General features: G+C 44.9%; 1 protein-coding gene across 2 annotated transcripts in view; it reads right to left on the bottom strand.

Moving 5' to 3' along the window:
• Positions 1-2,433: 2,433 nt before the first annotated feature.
• Positions 2,434-23,940, bottom strand: part of Acaa2 (acetyl-CoA acyltransferase 2) — a 34,301-nt gene continuing 12,794 nt past the window's right edge. For both annotated transcript variants that reach the window (XM_052742547.1, XM_052742548.1), the window contains 8 exons: positions 20,679-20,807; positions 19,738-19,854; positions 18,137-18,284; positions 13,867-14,042; positions 13,175-13,304; positions 7,702-7,772; positions 5,358-5,512; positions 2,434-2,806 (listed from right to left, as the gene is read on the bottom strand). In XM_052742547.1, coding sequence (XP_052598507.1) covers positions 2,722-2,806; positions 5,358-5,512; positions 7,702-7,772; positions 13,175-13,304; positions 13,867-14,042; positions 18,137-18,284; positions 19,738-19,854; positions 20,679-20,807 — 1,011 coding nt within the window. In that variant the 3' untranslated portion in view covers positions 2,434-2,721. The remainder of the gene's footprint in view (positions 2,807-5,357; positions 5,513-7,701; positions 7,773-13,174; positions 13,305-13,866; positions 14,043-18,136; positions 18,285-19,737; positions 19,855-20,678; positions 20,808-23,940) is intronic.

Here is a 23,940-nt window from a genome sequence, read left to right as displayed (position 1 = left end):
TTATGCTGCACTTGTTTAATTATGTAAAGATGTATTGCTATTTCACCTTGCCTGCCTAAGGCACCTAATTGGTCTAATAAAAGCTGAACGGACAAAAGTGAGGCAGAGGAGGGATAGGCAGGGCTGGGGAAAGAGAGAATAAGTAGGAGGAGGAATCTAGGCTTGGAAAGTAGGAAAGTATGCAGAAGAGAAGAGAAGGAGATGCTTGGAGCCAGCCAGCCAGACACAGAGTAGGACATACAGAGTGAAAGACAGGTAAAAAGCCCTGAGGCAAAATGTAGATGAAGAGAAACAGATTAATTTAAGTTATAAGAGCTAGCAAGAAACAAGCCTAAGCTAAGGCTGAGCATTTATAACTAATAGTAAACCTCTGTGTCATAATTTGGGAGCTGGTTGGCAGCCCATCTCCAAACATCATCCACCCATCATGTTTTAGTGTGTATCAGGCCCTGTGCTAGATGCATAAACTCTTTTCCCACAAGAGCACACAGTCTAGAGAATGAACAGAGACTGGGAGGTCAATACAAATGCAAAGGAGCTCCAATGGAGGGTCACAGGGAGAGAAAATGACAGGGACAGAGACCCAGCTTGAGAAAGGAGCATCCGAGAATTTTAGGATGAGCAGGTCTATGGGCTTGGCAGCTAGAGGCTATCGCAATTTAGTAGACAGGGACATTCAGCATCAAGATCCAGAGCATGAAGTAGTGTGGCACGGGCAGCCCAAAGATGGGAAGGACTGTGATACCAGTAATACCGAGTGTGAGAGAAGCAGGGGTCAGGCCGCCCTAAGGACTGAGAACTTCCAAGTGAGAGTCTCCAAGGCAGTAAGTAGTCTGGATATTATGCTAAATGTGACAGAAAGCTGTTTCAGGGTTTGAAGCTGGAGGGTGACCTGACAGATCCCTTAAAAGATGTCCTTGGTGACTTCTTGGAGAATTAGTGAAAGCAGAAAAGAATGGAGTTCTTGGGGAAGGTAGAGCTTAATTGTTTTTCTGTTGCTGTGACAAAACACCATTACCAAGGCAACTAATTAAAGAAAGCGTTTTGGGGTCTTATGGCTCTAGAGGGTTTTGGAGTCCATGACCATCATGGCGGGGTGCATGGCAACAGGCAAGAACAGCACTGGAGCAGTTGTTGAGCACTTACATCTGATCCACAAGCACAAGGTAGAGAGAGCTAACTGGGAATGGGCTTTTGAAACCTCAGTCTACCCTTAGTGATACACCTCTTCCAAAAAGGCCATAGCTCTAATCCTTCCCAAACAGTTCCACCATCTGGGGACCAAGTATTCAAACCTATGGGCCTATGGGGGGCCACTCTCATTCAAACCACCACAGGAGTCCAGGCAAGAGGTTCTGCAGGACAACAGTCCTGAGATATGCCCCTGAAAGAAGACCTGAGAACATTGGCTGCTGAGTCTGGAGTCCAAGGGAATGCCTGGCTTTCTGATCCGCTTCAGGAACTAAGAAGAAGTCAAAGCAGGCACATTGGTGGGGTGTAAGAACAGTGAGAACAAGGCATGCTTAAGATGAAGACGCCTGTGCAGAAGGTAAGAGGGCAGCCTGATGCAGGAGCTGGAGCAAGGGCAGAGAGCGGGGCTGGGTTGTAACTGACGACAGTCGGAGTCCCAGCAACAGTGACGTTAGTGATGGTTAAATATGATACACACATAGGAATATTTGGGCTTAAAGATTTGGAAATCCTGACACACGCTACAACAGGGGTGAATCTTTTTTTTTTCTTCTTCTTTTTGGTTTTTCGAGACAGGGTTTCTCTGTGTAGCTTTGCGCCTTTCCTGGAACTCACTCTGTAGCCCAGACTGGCCTCGAACTCACAGAGATCCGCCTGCCTCTGCCTCCCGAGGGCTGGGATTAAAGGCGTGCGCCACCACCGCCCGGCTAGGGGTGAATCTTGAGGGTGTTATGCTAACTGAAATAAGACAGTCACAAAAGGACCAGCACCAAGTTCACGTCCATGAGGTTCCCAGAGCAGTGAAATACAGAAACAGTAGAATGGTGGCTGCCAGGGGCTGTGAGAGGGGAATCGAGAGTCATTCTTTAAAATGGGAACAGGGGCTGAGAGGAGTCTTGGTGGTTAAGAGCAGTCGCTGCCCTTTGAGAGGACCAGCGTCCTGTTCCTAGGTCCCACACCGGGCAGCTCACAACTGCCCGTGCCTTCAGCTCCAGGAGACCCGAAGCTCTCTTTCGGTCTTCGTGGGCACTCATGCACATACACATGGACACATACACATTAAAAATAATATATTTTAAAAGGAAACTGTTTCCGCTGTCCAAGATGAAAGGTTCTGAAGATGGGTGGGGATGCTATTTTCACAATGTTGTGAATGTCCTCCATGCCACTGAACCGCACACTTAAAATGGATAAAACGAGACATCTTATGTAATTAAAAAAACACAACCAGGAAAGATTAGCTGAAGTTAAGGCAACATTTATTCAGTTTGTAATTATATAAGGCCATTACATAAGGCATACAGTAGTAGCTATTGACAAAGACCACTTCTTTTAAGGCCTTCGACGGTTGGGTTTTGGTTCTAACACATCATGTTAGGCAGGTAAGAAGTGGGCAGAACCTAATGCATTTTGCCTCATCAAGGCTTGGCCAAATGCAATCACTGCCTCAGTAGTGCTGCCCTGAAGGTCACCTGGCCACCTGTTCTGTGGCCTGGCCAAGTAAGGGTGGGCACTGTGCTTGTGATCTCTTCAGGCTGTGTTCTGAATGATCAGGGCAATGCCTTGACCACCTCCGATGCAAGCTGATCCCACTGCATATTTCCCACCTCGGCGCCTAAGAAAGAATAAAAAAAAAAATTGTTATTGGGGCAGGTAAAATGGCTCAGTGGGTAAAGGAGCTTTTCACCAAGCCTAATGACTGAAGTTCAATCCCTAGAACCCACATGATGGAAGAAGAGACCCATTGCCCTGCAAGCTGTCTTCTGACCTCCACACACATGCTGTGGTATGTGCATACTCCTACCATATGCATACACAGACATACACACAAATGTAAAAAAAAATTCCATTTATGAAAAAGCCCCCACGATTTAAAAACAGTTAGACTAATTAAACAGTATTAATAGTCATTCTTAACCAGCTCATCTTCCAAGGCCCTTCCCCAATCCTTAATTTTGATTTATGGTCACAATAGATAAAAGAATTCAGAAAGCAGAATATTCTTATTAAAAAATGAATCACAAAAAGTAACACACAAGAGGGAGACAGTGTAAAAAGAAGGTGGGCAGTTTCAGGATAGAGGATAGGAAAGGAACACATGGGCTTAGGCAGGCCGAGGAAAAGCAGCCAATGCAGGAGTTCTTTACATAAATGGGGCGAGGAGGAGGAGGGAGCAAAACTGAGCAGGATTTCAGATTCCTGTGTCACTGTGGAGTAAACGCAACTAATGTAGTTTATCTACAGAAGGCGTAGGTCATTTAAAAAGGGATCACCTTCTATTCATAAAGAATTAAGCCATCTGTTTTCATTCCTCAGTTTTGATGTGTGCAACCTTGAAAATTATCCAAACATTATTTTTCATGTCAATCACTGATGATTGACATCTCAGGGATCACTAGGTCACAGGAGTCCACAGTGTCAATCACTGATGATTGACATCTCAGGGATCACTAGGTCACAGGAGTCCACAGTATCAATCACTGATTGACATCTCAGGGATCATTAGGTCACAGGAGTCCACAATGTTAATCACTGATTGACATCTCATGGATCACTGGGTCACAGGAGTCCACAATGTTAATCACTGATTGACATCTCAGGGATCACTAGGTCACAGGAGTCCCCAGTGTCAATCACTGATGATTGACATCTCAGGGATCACTAGGTCACAGGAGTCCACAGTGTCAATCACTGATTGCCATCTCAGGGATCACCAGGTCACAGGAGTCCACAGTGTCAGTCACTGATGATTGACATCTCATGGATCACTGGGTCACAGGAGTTCACAGTGTCCATCACTGATGATTGCCATCTCAGGGATCACTGGGTCACAGGAATCCCCAGTGTCAATTACTAATTGACATCTCATGGATCACTAGGTCACAGGAGTCCACAGTGTCCATCACTGATGATTGACATCTCAGGGATCACTAGGTCACAGGAGTCCACAGTGTCCATCACTGATGATTGACATCTCAGGGATCACTAGGTCACAGGAGTCCACAGTATCAATCACTGATTGACATCTCATGGATCACCGGGTCACAGGAGTCCACAGTGTCAATCACTGATGATTGACATCTCAGGGATCACTAGGTCACAGGAGTCCACAGTGTCAATCACTGATGATCGACATCTCAGGGATCACTAGGTCACAGGAGTACACAGTGTCAATCACTGATTGCCATCTCAGGGATCACCAGGTCACAGGAGTCCACAGTGTCAGTCACTGATTGACATCTCATGGATCACTGGGTCACAGGAGTCCACAGTGTCCATCACTGATTGCCATCTCAGGGATCACCGGGTCACAGGAGTCCTCCCAGCTCCATCTAAGAGGCTGAAGTGAACTTGCAGCCTCACACAGTCAATTCATTTTCGACTCTCCTAACAGAACTAAATGACCCCAGATACACAAAGCAAGAGTTTTCCTTCCCAACCCAGAGAATATCAGACACCTGGGACAGAGTGAGGGAAAATATAGCTTGCACAGATTGCCAGTTTGCTCAGGTTTCTTTGACAGTGGCATCTAGATCGGTACCTTCTCAATATTTTGATTTATTCAATAAGTTTATCTTATTACAGCTGTAGACACTGAAATGCAGAGCCGTAGAAGCAGGGCCTCACTGTTGGTCACCAGCACCAGGGTGGCCCGATAGGCATGGCTCCCTCACTGAGCACTCACTCACTGCTTATATAGTACACACAACAAATGCCGGAAAGAGAGCGGGTCCTAAATGCAGGGTCACGAACAAACTGACCAGCTCTTCTGCAATGCCCAATGCAAAGTATCTCCCAAATAACTTGTTTCTGGTCAGAACCAGTACAGGGGATATGAAGAAGGAAAAACAGGACTGTGTTAAGAAAACCTAAACTCATGTGTTTCTATTAAAAAAAAAAAGCCACATTTGGGGCCTAGAGAGATGGCTCAGTGGTTAAGAGCACTGTCTGCTCTTTCATAGAACCTAGGTTCAATTCTCAGCACCCACATGGCAGATTACAACCATCTGTAACTCCAATTCCCTCTTCTGAACTCTCCGGGCACCAAGCACATACATGGTACATGTATATACATGCAGGCAAAACACTCTTACACATAAAATGATAAAAGAAATGTCTTAAAAAAAAAAAGGCATGTCCGAAATGCAACAAATTCTAGCAAGTACCTTAATTCATAAACCAGGTGTGCAGTGATTCTGGATCCAGATGCAGCCAGTGGGTGACCCAGGGCTATGGCACCTCCATTGACATTGCTTTTACTGGGGTCAAGATCCAAGGCCTTCTGAACAGCCAAGTATTGGGGAGCAAAAGCTTCATTCACCTTAGAAGAGAGTGAAAACCCGCAGACTCATTACTTACAAGCTAGTTTCTAACAAAAAGACCCAGTCCTGTTGACAGCTACTTCCTATCTCTTCTAATTTCAATCGGCACCCAATGTTATTTCAATTTATCCTCAATCACTCCACATAAAGACTGTAGGTCCTCAGGAGTATGTGTGTGTGTGTGTGTGTGTGTGTGTGTGTGTGTGTGTGTGTGTGTGTGTGTGTGTGTGTGTGTGTGTGGTGTATGTGACAGAGAGCAAGCACACAAGGGTAGCTTTTGTTATTATCTGTCAACATAATCATGTTTAAGGTTATATAGAATTATCTTCCTTTATACAATATGTAAGGTTTAAAAATGGGATAGAGCTGGGTGCAGTGGCACACACCTCTAATTCTAGCTAAGTGGGAGGCTGAGATGGGAAGATTCCAAGTTAGAGGCCAGTCTGGGCTTTATAGGCAAAATGTACCTCTAAAAAAAAAGTTGTATATTTACTAAACGACACTTCAGATCAAAAGCATTCCTTAAAGAAAAGCTATCTACAATACTCTTACAAATAGATGCGTACTCGAGGGAGTAGATACTGTAGAGAGCCCAGAGGTTTAAGAGCCAGATGGAAGGTTCCAGTCTCCACTGGATCATTTATTAGGATATGACCTTGGATGTATTTTTGGTACCCTTTTACACTTGAATTTCCATAGCAAAGTTCAGTTCATTTTCTAGGTTAAATAAAGTCATGGTTAGAAAGTGTCTACGTGTATTTCCTAACACACAGTGAGTATGCCCTAAGTGGCCGCTACTACCTAGTACTAAGAGCCTTCCTTCCAGGAAGACTGACAGGCAAGAACAGTCCATCATTGCCTCAGGCGCAGGGATTAGTAACTGTGTTAGGTGTGGCAGAACAGCCAAGCGCCGGGGTTCACATCACAGTGACACCTGTTAGCTGTCCACGAGAATGGCAGTGCTTGGCCTACAGCACTGTACTTTCATATGATCTCAGCTCAGGAACTCCATAGAGAAAACCGACTGGAAAGAAGGCCATTGTTACCAAGTTGGGGTCAAGTTTCAATCTCATTCTCGTTCCTACTAGATTTTTATACTCTCCCAGTAGCCCCTTTGAGTCTCAGAGTGGAAAGCTAATAAAAAGGGAAGTGAGACTTTTCTTAAAACTCTGTTTCTGGGGTGAGGGGTTATTACAGAGAAAATCATCCACGTACCTAGTCCTTCTCTATGAATTTAAAATAGAGATTCCCTTTGTTATATTGCTTCTTAATGCCAAACATCATCTGTTTACCTACAATTCTCAGTATTTCCCAAATATGGGACATTTATAGTCCATCATGAAGAATTTTCTTCATTGGCTCTTGACGGTTAGTATGATTTTGGTATTTTGTTGTTAGTTTGTTTTCTGAGGCAGTCTCACTATGTAGACCAGGCTAGCCTGGAACTCACAGAGAATCACCTGTCTCAGCCTCTCCAGTGCTGAGATTAAAGGCGTGTACCAACACACCTGGTTATTTCAGGTTTTTTTTTTTTTTGAGACAAGATCTTGTTATGTAGTCCTTGGCTACAACCCTTCTTTTAATTATGCCAAATGCTAAGATGTCTTTGTTCTACTAGCGATTACCATTTTTAAAAGCTACTCTTGGAGCAAAAGTTCCCAGGACTTTAGCAAGAGAGTTCAGAGTGCTTGAATCACTCAGAAGTGAGTGGGGCTGGGGAGATGGCTCAGTTGATAAAATACTATATAAGAACCTTAATTAGCTCTCCACCTCCCATGTAAAATGCCGGGTGGAACAGCACATTCGGGTAATCCCAGTGGGGAGGTGGAGATGGCAGGATCCCTCCAGGCTTGTCGACTAGTCAGTTTATCCAGATTGGTGAGCTCTAGGTTCAAGGAGAGATTCTCGTCCCCAAAAATAAGGTAGGAAGACGTGAAGGGGAGAAAACCAGCACAACCTATGCCTACACATACATGCGTACACATATACACAGATCCCAAAACAAGTAAAGGACAACACTTTAACCCAGTGAGGAACACGCCAACACACAGCACGCCTCGTCAGCACATGTGTGGGTGGAGAACGTGGAAAGTTGAGAGCATTCACAGACGAGGAACAAAGACCACGCTAAACCGTTTATGCGATAAAAGTCGGCGGCTTCTTCCCACTGTGAGAAGAAAACACTTACATCCACCAAGTCCATGTCCTTCAGGCTCAGTCCGGTTTTCTTCAATGCCCCATTGATAGCAGGGACTGGGCCTGTACAAGAAGAAAGGCATTAGACAGACACATATGTCCTCTTGTTACTCACATGCCAGACTTCTTTGAGCCAGTATGTGGGGCACACCTGTAATCCCGACCCTCAGGAGGGTGAGGTGTTAGGGCTGGGAGTTGGAGACCAGCCTGTTTACACAGTTAGAACTTAACTCACAGAACAAAACTCCTCCTCCTATAACATACAAGGAAATGATCACGTGTCAGGAAGGGGGACAAAGGTGAAAAGCTGACACCTGTCGACTGTGGCCGAGAGACCCACATGAGACAGTCTGTCTGGCTTTAGGACTGTAAACCAGCCAGGGGCCATATGCAGGATTTACAGTCAGTTACAGATTAGACTGATCTCAAATGACCAGGCAGACCACATGTTCTAGGGTGGAAACTATACCCATTTGTTCACCTCGAACCTTCAGCCCATTTGGATAAAAGGCAGGGAACACAGTGGCATCTCCATAAGCCTGGCAGACAGGGAGCTGCGGGACACTCAGGGAAAAGGTCTCTGAGGGAAGAACCACTTCTAACTCCGAAAATAAGTGGGGTAACAACAGCCCATAAATCAAGAAATGCAAACCGACCTAACCGGGCCTGAAAAATAACATTGGCTCCCATGTCTGCTGATATTTCCGGAAGTTCTAACAATGAATGCTTTTTCCAAAAGGCAAGATGTCTGCCTAGAGATGATTTCCTTCTCTACTTATCCTTTGAGGATGAAAGTGTGTAAATGACTCATCAGAAAAATTCTGCTTTGAAGTCAAGTGGCTGAGCATCCCATAACTGGTTTCTTCCAATGAGAAGGCTCTTTGGACCAGTTTGCTCAGCAAGTGTGACCATTCGGAAAACACGGTCCAGTTTAAAATGCAGTTCTGAATAGCTACTGTGACTTACTGGACTCTAACTCCAGATCCTTTACGTGTCCAAACATGAAAATGGTGAGTCGTATTATGGTTAATAGTGACTAGCAACTTGACAGGATCTAGAGTCACCTAGGAAACACATCTGTGAGGGATCAGCTGGTAGATGAGGCTGGCCTCTCGGCAGGCCTTAGCACGCCTGCGAGAGATTATTTAGATTAGGTGAACTGAGGTGGAAAGGCCCGCCTTAACGGTGGGTGGTGCCATTCAACCACTGGTGCCTTGGAATAAGACAGAGAAGGTGAGCCCAGCTCTAGCATTCCTCTCTCGGTTTCCTGATTGCAGACATCATGGGACCAGCTGCCTGAAGTTCCTGCTGCCACGATGGACTTGAACTGACAGCCCAAAATAACGCCTTCCTCCTTCAGTTTTCTTATGGTTAGGTATTCTGTCATAGCAATGAGATAACTAATACTATAGACGTTGGCTGGGGCTGTTGCTGTGATAACCCTGACCATGTGCTTCCCAAGGCTTTGGAACTGTTTGTTTTGTTTTTTTGGTGGTGGTGGTGGTGATGGGGGAGAGGCTGGGGGACAATGTGGAAAAATTTGGGACTCTGGGCTGGGTAAGCTGCTGAACACCGTAGACAGAGCTTGATGGGCCGGCCTGGTGGGTTCTGGAAGACGAGTGTTGAAACACAGACAGTGGAGGCCTGGCTCGTGTGGTTCCAGAGGGGAACGGGACTCACTAGGAACTAGGGTAGGAATGGCAACTAACACGGGGTAAACAGTAAAGCATCAGTTACCTGGCTTGCTTAGGGGATTGTTAGTCGGCTTTTCATCACTATAATGAAATAGCGAGATCACTAGGCCATAATGGTTGAAGGGATGAACAGCTAATGGTTTGAGACATCAGTGTCCTCTTCCCTGTCTGCAAGAACACCAAACCCTGCCTTAGTCTGTCAGGCTAACTGAGACAGTGTCCTCTTCCCTGTCTGCAAGAACACCGGCAGGCCTGTCTTAGTCTGTCAGGCTAACTGAGACAGTGTCCTCTTCCCTGTCTGCGAGAAGACTTAGAGTCTAGAGACATCCTCCAGGCCACAGTCTGGCCCTTGCCAGACCCCTCTGGGGAAAGTACTCCCCCCTAGACACTTCTGTTTATTTACTGAGACTCAGGAAAGCTTACATTCTTAAACAAAAGACCTTATTTCTAGTTCTAGCTTTTACCATTGAAAGCTGTGGGACTTCATTAAAAAATTAAAAAAATTCTGTGAGGGGCTGGGGTGATGGCTCAGTGGTTAAAGGCATCTGCTGCTCTTGCAGAGGAACCGTGTTCGGTTCCCAGCACACACATGTCGGCTCACAACTGTTCATAACTCCAGTTCCAGGGGAATCTGACACCCTCTTCTGACCTCCACAGGCAGTAGGCATGCACATGTTATACAGACATGCATGATACAGGTTAGAGATGCAGGCAGGCAAAACATCCGTACACATGAAATAAAAATATTAAATTAATCTTTCAAGAAATTCTTTGAATGGGTTAACTTTTGTCTTCTTAAACATTTTTAATTATGTGTGTGTGTGTGTGTGTGTGTGTGTCTGAGTGTGGGTTTGTGCACATGAATGCAGCACCGACAGAGGTACTGTATCTTCATGGAGCTGGACCGACAGGCAGTCGTGAGCCCTTAGGTGGATGTGGGAACTGTTCCTGGGTCCTGTAAGAACAGTCATGCTCTTAACCACTGAGCCATCTCTCCACCCCCGACCTTTGTCTTCTTTTTTAGTTTACGTTGATGGCTGTCTTGCCTGCATGTATGCCTGTGTACCATGTGTGGGCCCGGTGCCCATGGAGTCTAGAAGAGGGTATCAGATACCCTGCAACCGGAGTTAAAGATGGTTGTGAGCTACCATGTGGGTGCTGGGAATTAAACCCAGGTCCTTTGGAAGGGCAGCCAGTACTCTTAACCACTGAGCCACCTCTCCTGACTTTTGTCTTTTTAAGCACTAAAACCATTGATAAAAATGAAGCCAAATGAAGTGAAAGCTACAGTTGCTCCATCCAGCCCAATGAGCTTCCAAATCCCATCCATCCCCCCCCACCACTGCACTCCCTACAAGTTCCACAAGCAGTGTGTTCCTACAGCTTTGTGCTTCCTTGAGAAACTACCAGTCCTGCCAAGTCCGGGTTCCTCCTTTTCCCTGGTGACAGCTATTCCGCAGAGTTGTGAATGGCTACATGTTAGGAGCCTGCAGAAGTGAGGAATTACTGTCCTCACAGACTGGACTGCCAAGCCAGCCCCGCTGAAAGTTCAACCTGTTCTTCTTGCTTATCACCCGGAGCAGGTCCTCAAGTTACCCTGTTTAACCCCACACTACGGGACAGACAAGCTTGTAGGTGGCACAGGCAGCTGACCCTGAGAGACCCTTGGCATGGGCAGGTCCACAGTGGCACTACTCAGCACCCAGGCCCGGCATCTGAAGCGAGGAAAACATTTTCATTGTTCACCAGTTACTGCAAACCCATTAACCCAGCAAACCCCATTAAAGGAGGCTCAACTGAAAAACAAGAACTACTGACTGAAACCAGAGAAATTGAATCGCTCGTCAAAGTACCCAAGGACTCAGAAATCAAAAGCAGAAACACCCACCTCAGATGACAGACCCGCTGAGACAAAATCCCCAGAGGCTGCGAGTGAGTTTTGAGAAACACTTAGGGTGGGAACCGGTGCTGTGGGTGTGATATGATGAATGCCATTTCACTCCACAGACGGTTCACTTTTCAGGCTACCTTCTATTTCCAAGGTAAAAACTCTTTTTTTTTTTTTTTTTTTTTCTGATCATATGTAGCTTTTAAGTCCATGACATAAAACAACAACAACAACAAAAAATACCCCCTGATGTTAGCAGTGTCAAAATTTTCTACAGTTGCTGACACAAACTTGAGATATACACTGGAAGATAAGAAGGTACGAACAGGCCAGGCTTGTTTCCTAGTAATTCTTCCCAGAGGGAGGCCTGGTCTGAAGGGCTTGGCTGCCAGTACAGCCAGGAGACTACTTAATCCCCAGCAGTCACGGTGTCATCTGAGCAGGACCTGAAGCTCTGACATGGCAGCAACACATTATCCTCTCTCCATCCTGACGGTCATCTTAAAAACCAAACTGAGTCGTCAAAAAGGCCCACACTCACAGAAAGCTCTTTGGTCTGTCAAGAATCTGAAATCTGTACTGTGAGGAGGAAGGCCTTTCCTTACATGGGGTCGAGGGTGGAATGCAGAGCACCAGCCTACTGTGTGCAGTGAACACCTAATGGCTTGTTTCCTTGAAGGTGAGAGAGAAGACTAGAACTCTCCTCACTGGGTCCGTGAGACGGCTCAGTGGATGCAGGGGCTCGCTGCCAAGCCTCATGGCTTGAGTCGGATCTCCAGAACAGATAAGGTGGAACGAGAGAGCTGACTTAAAAGTGTCCTCTGACCTTGACATACAGGCTGTGATTAGTGTGCATACACATGCGTGTGTGTATACACACACATACAGAGAGAGAGAGAGACAGCGAACAGAAAATTAAAAATTTTGCATTGCCTGAAGTTCTCAGTGTCTATGTGTATTTAGTAAGAAGTTTTTTTTTTTTTTTTCCTTCTCTCCTTTCTCTCTCTTTTTCTTTTTAGGAGACAGGTCTTGCTATGTAATCCTGGCTGCACCGGAACTCGCAATCCTTCTCCTGCCTCAGCTTCCTGAGTGCTGGAATTGCATGTACTCTACCATGCTCACACATCCTTTGTTCCATTTCTGATTAATAAAAACAGTCTTGGCCGGAAAAATATCAGCGATTTCACACCTCCTCCTGTTGTGCCTGTCGCCCGCCAGCTGCCTAGAGTTCAGTTTGCTAAGGCGTCTGGGCGGAGCCAGGGGACGTCACCAGCCTAATGGTGACTTCCTGAGAGAGCCCCAGAGACACGTGTTTACTCTACCCTTTTCTGGTCTGGAACTACACCAGCCCTCCATGTTCTCGTTGACCAGGAAGTCTCGCTGGAGTTGTAAGGGAGACTGAGTGAGATTCACTAGAGACTGTGGAGCTGTGGTACTGGCTCCCTGAGCAGGCATCTCTAATCCACGTCACAGCTTCACGTGTAATTTTGTTTCCTTCCTTTCCCGCGGTGCTGGGGACCAAGTCCAAAGTCTCACACATACTATACAAGGGCTCTACCACTGAGCGACAACTCCAGCACTCAGTATTATTTTCTGTGTTGATTTTTAAAATTTATGTGCTCTTAACCCCCCCCCCCCCGGCATCTTTCTAGCCCCTCTGTGTGATGACTTTTAAATACCCCACACAGAGAGTACACTATGACCTCTCCCCATGGAGGGTTTGCATGGTCTTGGTTGTCCTCCTGTGTGTAGGACAGTTATTCATAAAGATGATCCAAGTGATTCCACCAGGGATCTTGATTTGGTTGTTTTTCCATGACTCTGAATGTCCAAATAGACTTAACTCTAGTAATAGTACAGAACCGTTTCCATGATAAACTCACCAATGCCCATGATACTGGGATCACATCCAGACACAAAGTAGCCCACGACTCTGGCCAGTGGTGTGAAGTTATGTTTTTTGACAGCATCTTCACTGGCTATGATAACAGCTCCAGCACCATCAGACACCCCCTTAAAAACAAAACCAGTAAAGGAAGCAACTTAGTCAAGGTTTGCGCTAATGGTACAGTAGATCGCAGAGTAGAATTAGGGTCAGGGCCACGCATAGGAAGTGCCAACAATATGTGGGATGCCGATAGAAATACCGTAGGACCCTGGGGGACTTCAGAGATGATTTAAACATCGAGTAAAACTTCACCAACGGACAACAAGAAGAAACACAAAAAAATAAAAATAAAAAAATTTAAAATCTTAACCTCAGATATGTGTAGATGTAAAAAGAAATCTGATGAATTATTATGTGAGAAAGAAAAGGTATGAGGTATGAGAACTACTCATAAACCAGGAGGATTTCCTTTCAACATACTGAAAAGACAAAGAAATCAGATTACCAGAGTCCCCGGCTACCAGGTTTTGTGTTAGACTATGAAAACCCAAATTAACAAAATATAAACACCACCAGTGTAAGTTAAACAACTAAAGGCTAGGAAGTTTCTAGACATATCTGGAAGGCTCTTCACAATCATTTGGAAAGAACAAATTGGCACCAGTAGAGGTGGATGCTGTGACCCACCGAGGCGTTCCCTGCAGTGACAGTCCCGTCTTTCTTGAACACTGGAGGGAGCTTTTGCAATTGTTCCAGGGTCGTCTGGGGCCGAGCATGCTCATCTACTTGCATCATCTGCTTTCCTTTCCTGGTCTTCACCTCGATGGGCGCCATTTCCTCGTTAAAGTAGCCAGCGTCGTTTGCTAAAATAGTGAAAGATGACCCTCAGAGTGTGACCGTGAAAGGCGAGAAGCCAGGGGAGCCCTATCTATCCGTCAACTCACCGTCTCTACTCGCTCAGAGGGCCCTTTCTACAGACCCCTTCTTCTTAGGAAGCTGCTTTCCCTTTGGAGAATTTAACATATCACCGGAAGTCTACACAGTGAGTCTGCACCTTTTTGAAATTACCATTGGGGGTGTGTGTTGGTGGAGAGGGCATGGTGTGTGTGTGTGTGTGTGTGTGTGTGTGTGTGTGTGTGTGTTGGTGGAGAGGGCATGGTGTGTGTGTGTGTGTGTGTGTGTGTGTGTGTGTGTGTGTGTGTGTGTGTGTTGGTGGGGAGGGCATGGTGTGTATGTGTGTGTGTATTTGTGTGTGTGTGTGTTGGTGGGGAGGCTATGGTGTTTGTGTGTGTGTGCTGGTGGGGAGGCCATGGTGTGTGTGTGTGTGTGTGTGTGTGTGTGTGTGTGTGTGTGTGTGTAGTATGCATGTATGTGTATGTGTTGGTGGGGAGGCCATGGTGTGTGTGTGTGTGTGTGTGTGTGTGTGTATTTGTGTGTGTGTGTTGGTGGGGAGGCTATGGTGTGTGTGTGTGTGTGTGTGTTTGTGTGTGTGTGTTGGTGGGGAGGCCATGGTGTGTGTGTGTATGTATATGTGTGTGTGTTGGTGGGGAGGCCATGGTGTGTGTGTGTGTGTGTGTGTGTGTGTGTGTGTGTGTGTGTGTATGTGTATGTGTTGGTGGGGAGGCCATGGTGTGTGTGTGTGTGTGTGTGAAGGTCAGAGAACAGCCTCTGGTTCTGGACCACCCCTTCCACATTGCTTGAGGCAGAGTCTCCTTTTGTTGTGGTTGCTGCTTCCGGGTGTACACAGACCAGCTGGCCCACGAGCTTTTGGGGGTTCTCTTGTCTCTGCCTTCCACCTTTCACTGGGAACATGGGCACTGCAGATGGCCCTACCATACCCAACTATGTCCTCATGCTGACAAAGCAAGCGCTTTACAAACAGACACATCCTGAACTCCACTCCGACTTTTTATTAAATATTTGTATTGCGATGCTAGACTGACAGCTGAGTTAGATAAAGATGGAATAGTACTAAAAGCATCCAACTCGGCTGGAGAGATGGCTCAGTGATTAAGAGCACTGCCTGCTCTTACAGAGGTCCTGAGTTCAATTCCCAGCAACCACATGGTGGCTCACAACCATCTGTAATAGGATCTGATGCCCTCTTCTGGCCTGCAGGTGTATATGCAGGGTACTCACACATAAAATACAAATAATGTTTTAAAAATGCATCCAACTTTTTTTTCATGAAAAAAATAAGTAATTAAACCATCACCAAGTTGCCTATGCCACCAAGCAATTGATGGCTGGGGCAATGACAACCTGAAGAGATTGTAAGAGCTGTAACTGACATAATTATATGTAAAACATTGTATCTGTCTTGAACCTCCATTGATTAGAATGGGCTGGAGTCATTTATCACTTCAGCAATAGCGTTGGTCAGGAAAAAATCCTACCGTGTGTGTGTGTGTGTGTGTGTGTGTGTGTGTGTGTGTGTGTGTGTATGTGTGAGAATGCACGTGTGTGCTGTGGGATGGTCTTTCTGTATGCTGTGAATATGTGTGGCTACCATTGGTTAATAAAGAAGCTGCTTTGGCCTATGGCAAGACAAGTTATAGCCGGGTGGGAAATCCAAACAAAGATACAGGGAGAAGAGAAGTCAGAGGAGTCACTGCGAGCTGCCAGAGGAACAAGATGTAACAGAACACAGGTAAAGCCACGAGGCACATGGTGACCCATAGATTAATAGAAATGAGTTAATTTAAGATGTAATAGCTAGCTAGCAATAAGCCTGAGCCATAGACCAAACAGTTTGTAATTACTATTAAGCCTCTGAGTGATTATTTTATAAGCTCCTGCGGGGCCAGGCAGGACACAGAAAAGCTTCCAATTACAAGTGTGTGTGTGTGTGTGTGTGGTATAAGCATGTGTATACATGCATGTTTGCACAGAGACCTGAGGTACCCTGGCATCCTGCTCTCACTCTCTGCCCTCTTCCCTTAAGGGAGGGCCTCTCTGAACATGAAGCTCACTGTTTTGGTTAGGCTGGCCAGCCAGCTAGTTTCCAGCATCCCTGTCGCTTCTTCCAAGGCTGGAGTGTGGCCATGCTCAGCTTTCACAGCTGGGGTTGCAGACTCAGGTCATCATGCTTGTGCAGCAACATTCCTACCCACTGAGTCACGTGGCAGCCCTTCAGCTGAACTCAGATACCATATTTCACTTGGAAAACCAAAACCCAAACCAAAAATCCTCCCCTTATCTGCCCTTATTTAGTTTGACTCTTCTGAGAAGCAGGAAGGCTAGGTTTTATTATCTCTAGCTTATAGGTGGTCTGTGAATAACTGACTTCGTTGAGGTCAGATACCTTCTCCACAATGGCTCGGTGCCCTCTGGACTATGAGTGCCTAGTAGAAACAACAGAAACGGAGATGAGCTGGGTGGACCCAGCTCCGTTCCACTGATTCCTCTGAATGGATCGACTTCACCCTCAGTACATCAAAAACATCCCCCAATAAAAATTTCCATTGGGTTATAATAATACTGGCTCAATTAAATTCTTTTTCAGAGGACTGACACATTCCTTCAAGCTTAAGCCAACGGCTGTCCTGGCGCTCATTCTGGAGGATCAGGACAGCAGTGTGTGTCGTGAGGCAGTGGACTCAGGGTCTTAGGCTAACTATCTGAGTCAGATACAATGAGGAGCGGGAGAAGGAGGCATCCAAAGACACCCAGCTGGTCATTCTGCAGTAGCAGACAGATCTCCTCTCTGTATGATTAGGACATGGCTCGTGGGAAAGGCCAGTTATCTACTTTGGACTGTATTGTTTCTGCAACAAGGTAAGTCAGGAAAAAATATCAGTTTAGTTTTTCCTCCCCGCCCCTGAGACAGGGTCTTACTCTGTAGTCCTTGGATTGCTTGGAAATCACTATGGAAACCAGGCTAGCCTGGAACTCACAGAGATCTGACTGCCTCAGCTGGGATTTAAGGCGTATACCACCATACCCGGCTGCTTTGTTTCTGATGTCACTTAACAGTTGGCAAACCCCAAGACAGACCCTCGCCCCCACTGCGTTAAGAAGCAGTTCCCTCTGGTGGAGCGAGTCAAATGCCTCGGGGTGTTCCACGGAAAACAGGACCAGTTCAGGACAAAACCCCCCAGGTTCAGATTGGGCCAAGTGACAGTCCGCCTATTCTCTTACTGGCTTTAGTTATGAATTTATTGCTTATGTGTATGTATGTGTGCCGGTGTGAGTGTCTACGTACCAAATGCACCCAGGGAGGCCAAAGGCACCCGAGTTACAGCCAGTTGTGAGCCAACTGATGTGGGTGCTGGGAACTGAACCTGGGTCCTCTGCAAATACAGGACGCACTTTTAATTGCCAAGTCACCTCTCTCTTCAGCGCCCCCTAATACCACTTAAAAATTTTTTTTAAAAATTTATTTTATGTGTATGTGTCTTGCCTGTATGGATGTGTGCCACATGTATGCAGTGCCCATGGAGGCCAGGAGAAGGTATTGGATCACCTGAAACTGGAGCTACATACAGTTATGAGCGGCTATGTGGGTACTGGGAACCAAGCATGAGTCCTCTGCAAGAGCATCCAGTGCTCTTGACTACTAACCCACCTCTCTTCAGCCCTCAATACTGCTCCCCGCCCCCCAAGACAAGGTTTCTCTATGTAACAGCTCTGGCTGTCCTGGAACTTGCTTTGTAGACCAGGCTGGCCTCGAACTCACGGAGATCCACCTGCCTCTGCCTCCCGAGTGCTGGGATTACAGGTGTGAACCACCCCCACCCCTCACCTCCGATCAATACTACTTTTAAAAGTATCATTAACTTATTTCACAAGAGAAATCCCATAAGAAATTTTCAGTAACAGAATTACCTGATCATCTACAACCAACAGAAATAACAGAAATGTGATTTTCAAAGGTATGAGTTTTAAAAACACATGACTGTACGGTCACTATAACCTGTGGGATGAAACCTTTCCTACGTTCTCTCTCTCTACCTACCGGCTTTCCACCTCTGCTGGGACTGCAGTGCGTATTTGTCACAGTCCTCCCTGCTGATGTTGTACTTTACAGCGAGGTTCTCTGCAGTCATTCCCATGGCGAGCTTAACATGCCGATCCATTAATCCTGACCACAAAGTATCTTCCAGCTATAAAGACATTCAGGCAGGGATGTGTTAAAACACTATCTTTGGAAGGAACATATCATTTTTTTTTTAGATTTATATAATAATTATATTTATTATTTCTATTCATATTTGAATCTCGGACATTAAGAAACTCTAATATTTAAAAAAAATATCCAATGTCTCACCAATGTTTATTTTTAAGCCACTCTAAATACACAACTCTAAGTATACAACAGGAGTTTAGCCCAGAATCACAAGTGAATTCTTTGGTGAGAAGCCCAACATTGGGTACTTATGTAGAGTTTTTCTGCAGCTCCTTTAAGTAAGCTATCATGTGATCTGGAGGGAAGAGCACATGGGTGTGGCTTTTCCACCCTAGGCCTTCGGTGACAGGTGCAGCTGGCTCTATTTGTTATTACTAGACTGAGAAGAACCAGACACAGAGTTGCCAAGGAGCAGAAAAGACTGCATCAGAGCATCTGAGAATGATGTTCCACTCACTGCCCAGAGCTGTCTCAGCAGAGAGTTTTTAAGTACATCCCATGTCTGAAATATTCATGTTCTCTAAGTCTCATTCCTTAGCTTCCAAAAGACCACATCTTATTTGTTTATATTAGTTAGTGTGTGCATATGTGTGTGTAGTATGTGTGTTGTGTATGTATGTGAGTGTGAGGGTGTGTGTGCACACACACAGGCTAGAAGAGGACTACAGGTAGCTCCCTTTACTGTTGTTTATTTTATGTCTTTAAGACAGGGTCTCTCATGGAAGTGGAGGCTCTCTCTTTTAGCGAGGCTGGCTTGCCAGAGTATTCCTGGGATCTGCCTGTTTCCATTCCCCAGCACCAGAGTTAAAGACACATGCAGCCATGGCGACCTTTTAATGTGGGTGCTGGGGACTTGACCTCAGGTCCTCAAGCTTGCACAGCAGGCCCTCTTAATACTGAGCCATCTTACCAGCCCCTGGAAAATGCTAAGAAATACAGAGTGCTACTAGCCCTTTCCTACGAGCAGGGCCATGAACTATCATTGTTTATCACCGCTGCTATTCTTAGGGGATGGCTGTCAGAGTTGAAGGTCAGATTTTTTTCTGACCACTTTGGATCAATAGATGTATGCAGACACAGCACTTTATGTGATGAAGAAACCTATTCAATGGACATTGCTCCAGGAGCAGAACTCCCACAAGCCATGGCAAAGGTCTAGTCACTCAGATTACTTATGAATCAACTTCTTTTCTTCCTCCACCTTTCCCTGTGGTTTCTTCTACATGTGAAGTAGAATCCTATGTGGATTCAAACACTAAAACTAACAAGTTTTGAAACAGTCTGTAATTTAAATCGTACAAATCTTGGCAGCATTCCATGAACAAAACTGGGGTCAAAATTAGTTTCTTTTCTCTCTTAAAAAGTTATGTGATTAAAATCACTCCTATACCTAGCAGAAGAAGTCATTTAAGAAGTGTAATGGTCCAGACCTGGAGTTCTGATCCAAGTTTGGTTCCAAAGCGTACGTTCCTGACACAGAAAGGGGATTGGCTCATGTTCTCTGTTCCTCCACACAAGACAACTTCAGCATCTTTGCTACAGATCTCCTGTTAAAAAAACAGACCACAAAAGTCCTTCCATCATTTCCAGAGTATGCACTGAGAAATACAAAGACTATAAATTAGTGGCGATTCAAACAAATATTGTGTCTTAAATTGCAGTAACCTAAAAAGAAATGTTTAAAGTTGTTGAAAAGCTGATGTTAAAGAATCTAGTCCCTAGACACCAGGGGGTAAAATGAACAGACCTTAATTGTGTGTGTGTGTGCCAGAGTAACATACCCTACCTGTTTTGCCTAAGAATAGTCTGTTTTTAGAGACAGGGTCTGATGCTGTAGCTCACCCTGGCCTGGGAGGTATGGCAAGCCTTTGCCTCAGCCTCTGAAACTCTGAGATTATATAGATGCAAGACACACCCAGCTCTAGGAATACTAATTCTTATTTCAATATTAATCTGGAAATCCCACAGAGATGCTTATCTCTGGCTTAAATATATAAGAGATAATAAAGGGCACATCTATTTAAATGTCACAAAAATAGAAAAAAGAAAAGTCCTATTAATGGAATTGGTGAACCGAGGGCTCACAAAGGGGTCCATTTCATTCTTCCAGTTTCCATCTCTCAGAAAAGACGCAAGCAACGTGCTTCTAAGAGGCTGCATTGTGTTTAAAGTTAACACTGGGAGAGTAGGGACCAGTGTTTCAAGTATGTTGTCATAGAGGCCAATGGGAAAGTAGCTTACCCACACACTGTGTCTGGGTCATTACCTGGAGGCAGTGAGAAGTCAAAAGCTGCAAAGCCCTATTGAGGGGGAGCAGTTATTCGAGTAACTATCAGCGTGTTTAGAGAGGTAGGTAAGAGGCTGCCCACACCTGACATCCATTCACGATGGACTGGAAACCGGAGCCACAGAGCCTGTTGACGGTGAGGCCTCCGATCTCTACTGGGACTCCCACTCGCAAACCCACATGCCTTGCCATGTATATCGCATCCGAAGAAGTCTGGACAAGAAAAAGAATTCACTGTATCAGAACGGCAGTAACGACAATAAAAAAAAAGACGTGGAACTGCTGGCAATCTATAAACTATATGGTTCTGGGAGAAAGGCTATACGCACACAGAGACTATATACAGGATTTTAATAAATACTATAAATTAGTCAATAGTGTTTTCCATTGTTTTATTATGGCACAATACATATCACAAAATTTATCATCTTATTCATTTTAAGCATACAGTTCCAGGCCATCAGAAACATCTGTAATGTGATATTCTGCAGCCATTATTATTATTATTTTTTAGGTAACTGAATTTTAAATGTACTAAGTTTTCCTTCTACTGAGGAAATTTACCTAGTAAGTCCTCCAATATAAGATGGGAATTTGTAACAGTTTACAACAATTAGAGCTATTTATAAATCAAAGAGGTTATCTCAGAGACGAGGAACTATCTAGATTATGGTTTTCAACCTTGGCTATATGCTAGGAAGATTCCAGAAGCTTTGTTAGCATCGCTGTATGCAAGCTCCTGACCAGAAAGGCTAGAGGTAGGTCCCCAGCAGCAGTAGTTATTTTTCAATGCATCGAAATAATTCTATGGTGAAACATGTTGAGAAGTGCAATTTAGGACAGAGATAGATGAACACACAGTCGGGGAAAAGGAAGTGGATCTTTGATTACCTTTTATTATAGGAAAAGATCAAATAAATGCAATAAACCATGAAGAACTGGTCCCTGGTCCATAACAGTAGACGTTTTAGGGCATTCACTACACTTATTCTTTTGTAGAGGTTTGAAATTTTTCAAATTAAATTCAACAAATTTTGCACATTTTATGTGTTGTTTTTAACAAAATCTCAATTATTTGATTTTTTTTTCAATAAAGACTCGGGAGCCAGGTGGTGGGGTGTTATGGAATATTATTTTAAGGTGTGTTACTTTTGTTCATGTTGCATTTGTTTAACTCTGTGAAGCTGTGTTACTGTGCTTGTCTAAAACACCTGATGATCTAATAAAGAGCTGAATGGCCAATGGCAAGGCAGGAGAAAGGATAGGCAGGGCTGGCAGGCAGAGAGAATATATAGAAGGAGAAGTCTGGGGAAAAGAGGAAGAAGGAAGAAGAAGCCAGAGAAGGAGGAGGACTCCAGGGGCCAGCCATCCAGCAAGCCACAGAGTAAGAAACAAAGAAAGGTATACAGGAATAGAGAAAGTAAAAGCCCAGAGGCAAAAGATAGATGGGATAATTTAAGCAAATCTGGCTAGAAACAAGCCAAGCTAAGGCCAGACATTCATAATTAAGAATAAGCCTCCGTGTATGATTTATCTGGGAGCTGGGTGGCAGGCCCCCCGAAAGAGTAAAGAGTAAAAAACAAATCAACACTGGGGTCAAAGCCTGCTAGCTCAGAGAGGCAGAGAAATCACTTAGCTGACCTTCCTCCTCTGCCATTGGCCCAGAAAACTCCCAAACTCAACATTCCTCCCTTCCACTTCCTGTGCATCTCTCTATCCATCTTCCTGGCTCCCTCTTACTCTCTATGGTTTTTTCTTAATAATTCTATGTTCACTTCCTGTCAACTGGTTGCTTGCTCTGCCTCTTGATCTATGGTTGACTTTATTTAATCCTGTTTACAGTATTCAAACAGGAAGCTTTTGGATTAAAGATGTGTGCTAGCCATAACTAGAAACAGGTTTTTCCAGTAAATAACACAATCTCGGGGTTCACAGTGTGATCAAATATCCTGCAAAACTTAAGGGTCAATGGTTTAAAATGTTGAGTGGAAGGGGAAGGAGATCTTAACAGCATCAGCCAATATGCTGACTATGTCATCATTTAGGGGGAAATAATCTTATTTTACAAATCAATTCCATTGAATGTATTTTAGTCAATTGATATTCTTTTCCCCAGGTCTGTTTGTAGTTATTTCTCTTAAAATATTTTATTGTGTGTATTTAGCTATTAGTAAAATAAAGTGGTTTATTTGAATATGTATATATGTATGGTATATGTGCACACATGTACACATGCGTACTCACATAGAGGCCAGAAGCTGACATTGAGTATCTTCCAAAATCAATGTCCACCTTATCTATTGAGGTAGCATCGATTTCTTGAATGCAGAGCCCCAATAATTGTCTAGTCTAAGTTGCCAGTTTGCTCAGGGGATCCCATTTCTGCCTCACCTACCATTTCCATGGGTACTGGGGATCCAAATTCTGGCAAGCACTGAGCCATCTCCTCAGATCCTATAATAAGATTTTTTAAAGAAGAAAAATACACACAGTAATTTGAGGTGATAGAAAGAATACTGGGCTGGAAGTCAGGAGACCTGGAGTGTAGACTCTACAGTTCCCAGGCATCATGGCCTTTGGTGCAGCCACCCCTGTGTTCATCACGTGGGAAGAGTCATCTGCAAGTGGATTTTGCACGTCTTTTGTAGAGGTGGGGCAGAGTAATTTTGATTGAATAGGCTAACTCTGAGTCCGACCGAATAAAGACTAATTCTGCAGGCCTTCACCAATGTGCTAATATAGTCCTGCCTCTGCGTGTTCTAGTGTGGCCCTCCTGCATGTGCACAGAAACCAGACACCTACTTTGGCTGCTGTTTTTCTGAGAATCACTTTCCTTTCGGGGAGATCTTCTCCAAGTGCCCTTACAGAAGGGCTCTGAAGTCAGTTTGAATACTGAGACCCTTAAGACTGCTGGAAAAGCTGAGTGTAAGAGGGAGAACACAGAACTAGGCGTTTGGAAATGGGCACTCAAAGCATGGTTGTGCTAGACTACCTTGTCAAACTGAGTAATAAAGTAATAAAAGAGAGAGGTGGGCTTGGTGGTACACGTCCATAATCGTAGTTACTCAGGAGACTGAGGCAGGAGGACTGCAAGTTCAAGGCCAGGATGGGCTACACAGTAAGTGTAAGGCTAGCTTGGGTAATTAGTGAGATCTTGTTTCAATACAAAAGTGAAAAAACGTCTAAGGGTGCAGATCAGTAGTAGAGCATTTGCTTAGCAGACAAAAGTCACAAGTTTCTGCCCTAGTACCGGAGTTGGGGTAGTGGGGGAAGGGGTGGAGGTGAGGTGGGGGTGAGGGTACAGCTCGGTAGTAGAGCACTTGCTTAGTGCTGACACACGGGAGTC

This window comes from Peromyscus californicus, unplaced genomic scaffold (genome assembly GCF_007827085.1).
Source record: "Peromyscus californicus insignis strain IS unplaced genomic scaffold, ASM782708v3 Scaffold_17__1_contigs__length_78620276, whole genome shotgun sequence".
Lineage (NCBI taxonomy): Eukaryota > Metazoa > Chordata > Mammalia > Rodentia > Cricetidae > Peromyscus > Peromyscus californicus.
This window is presented reverse-complemented; position numbering and strand designations above follow the sequence as displayed.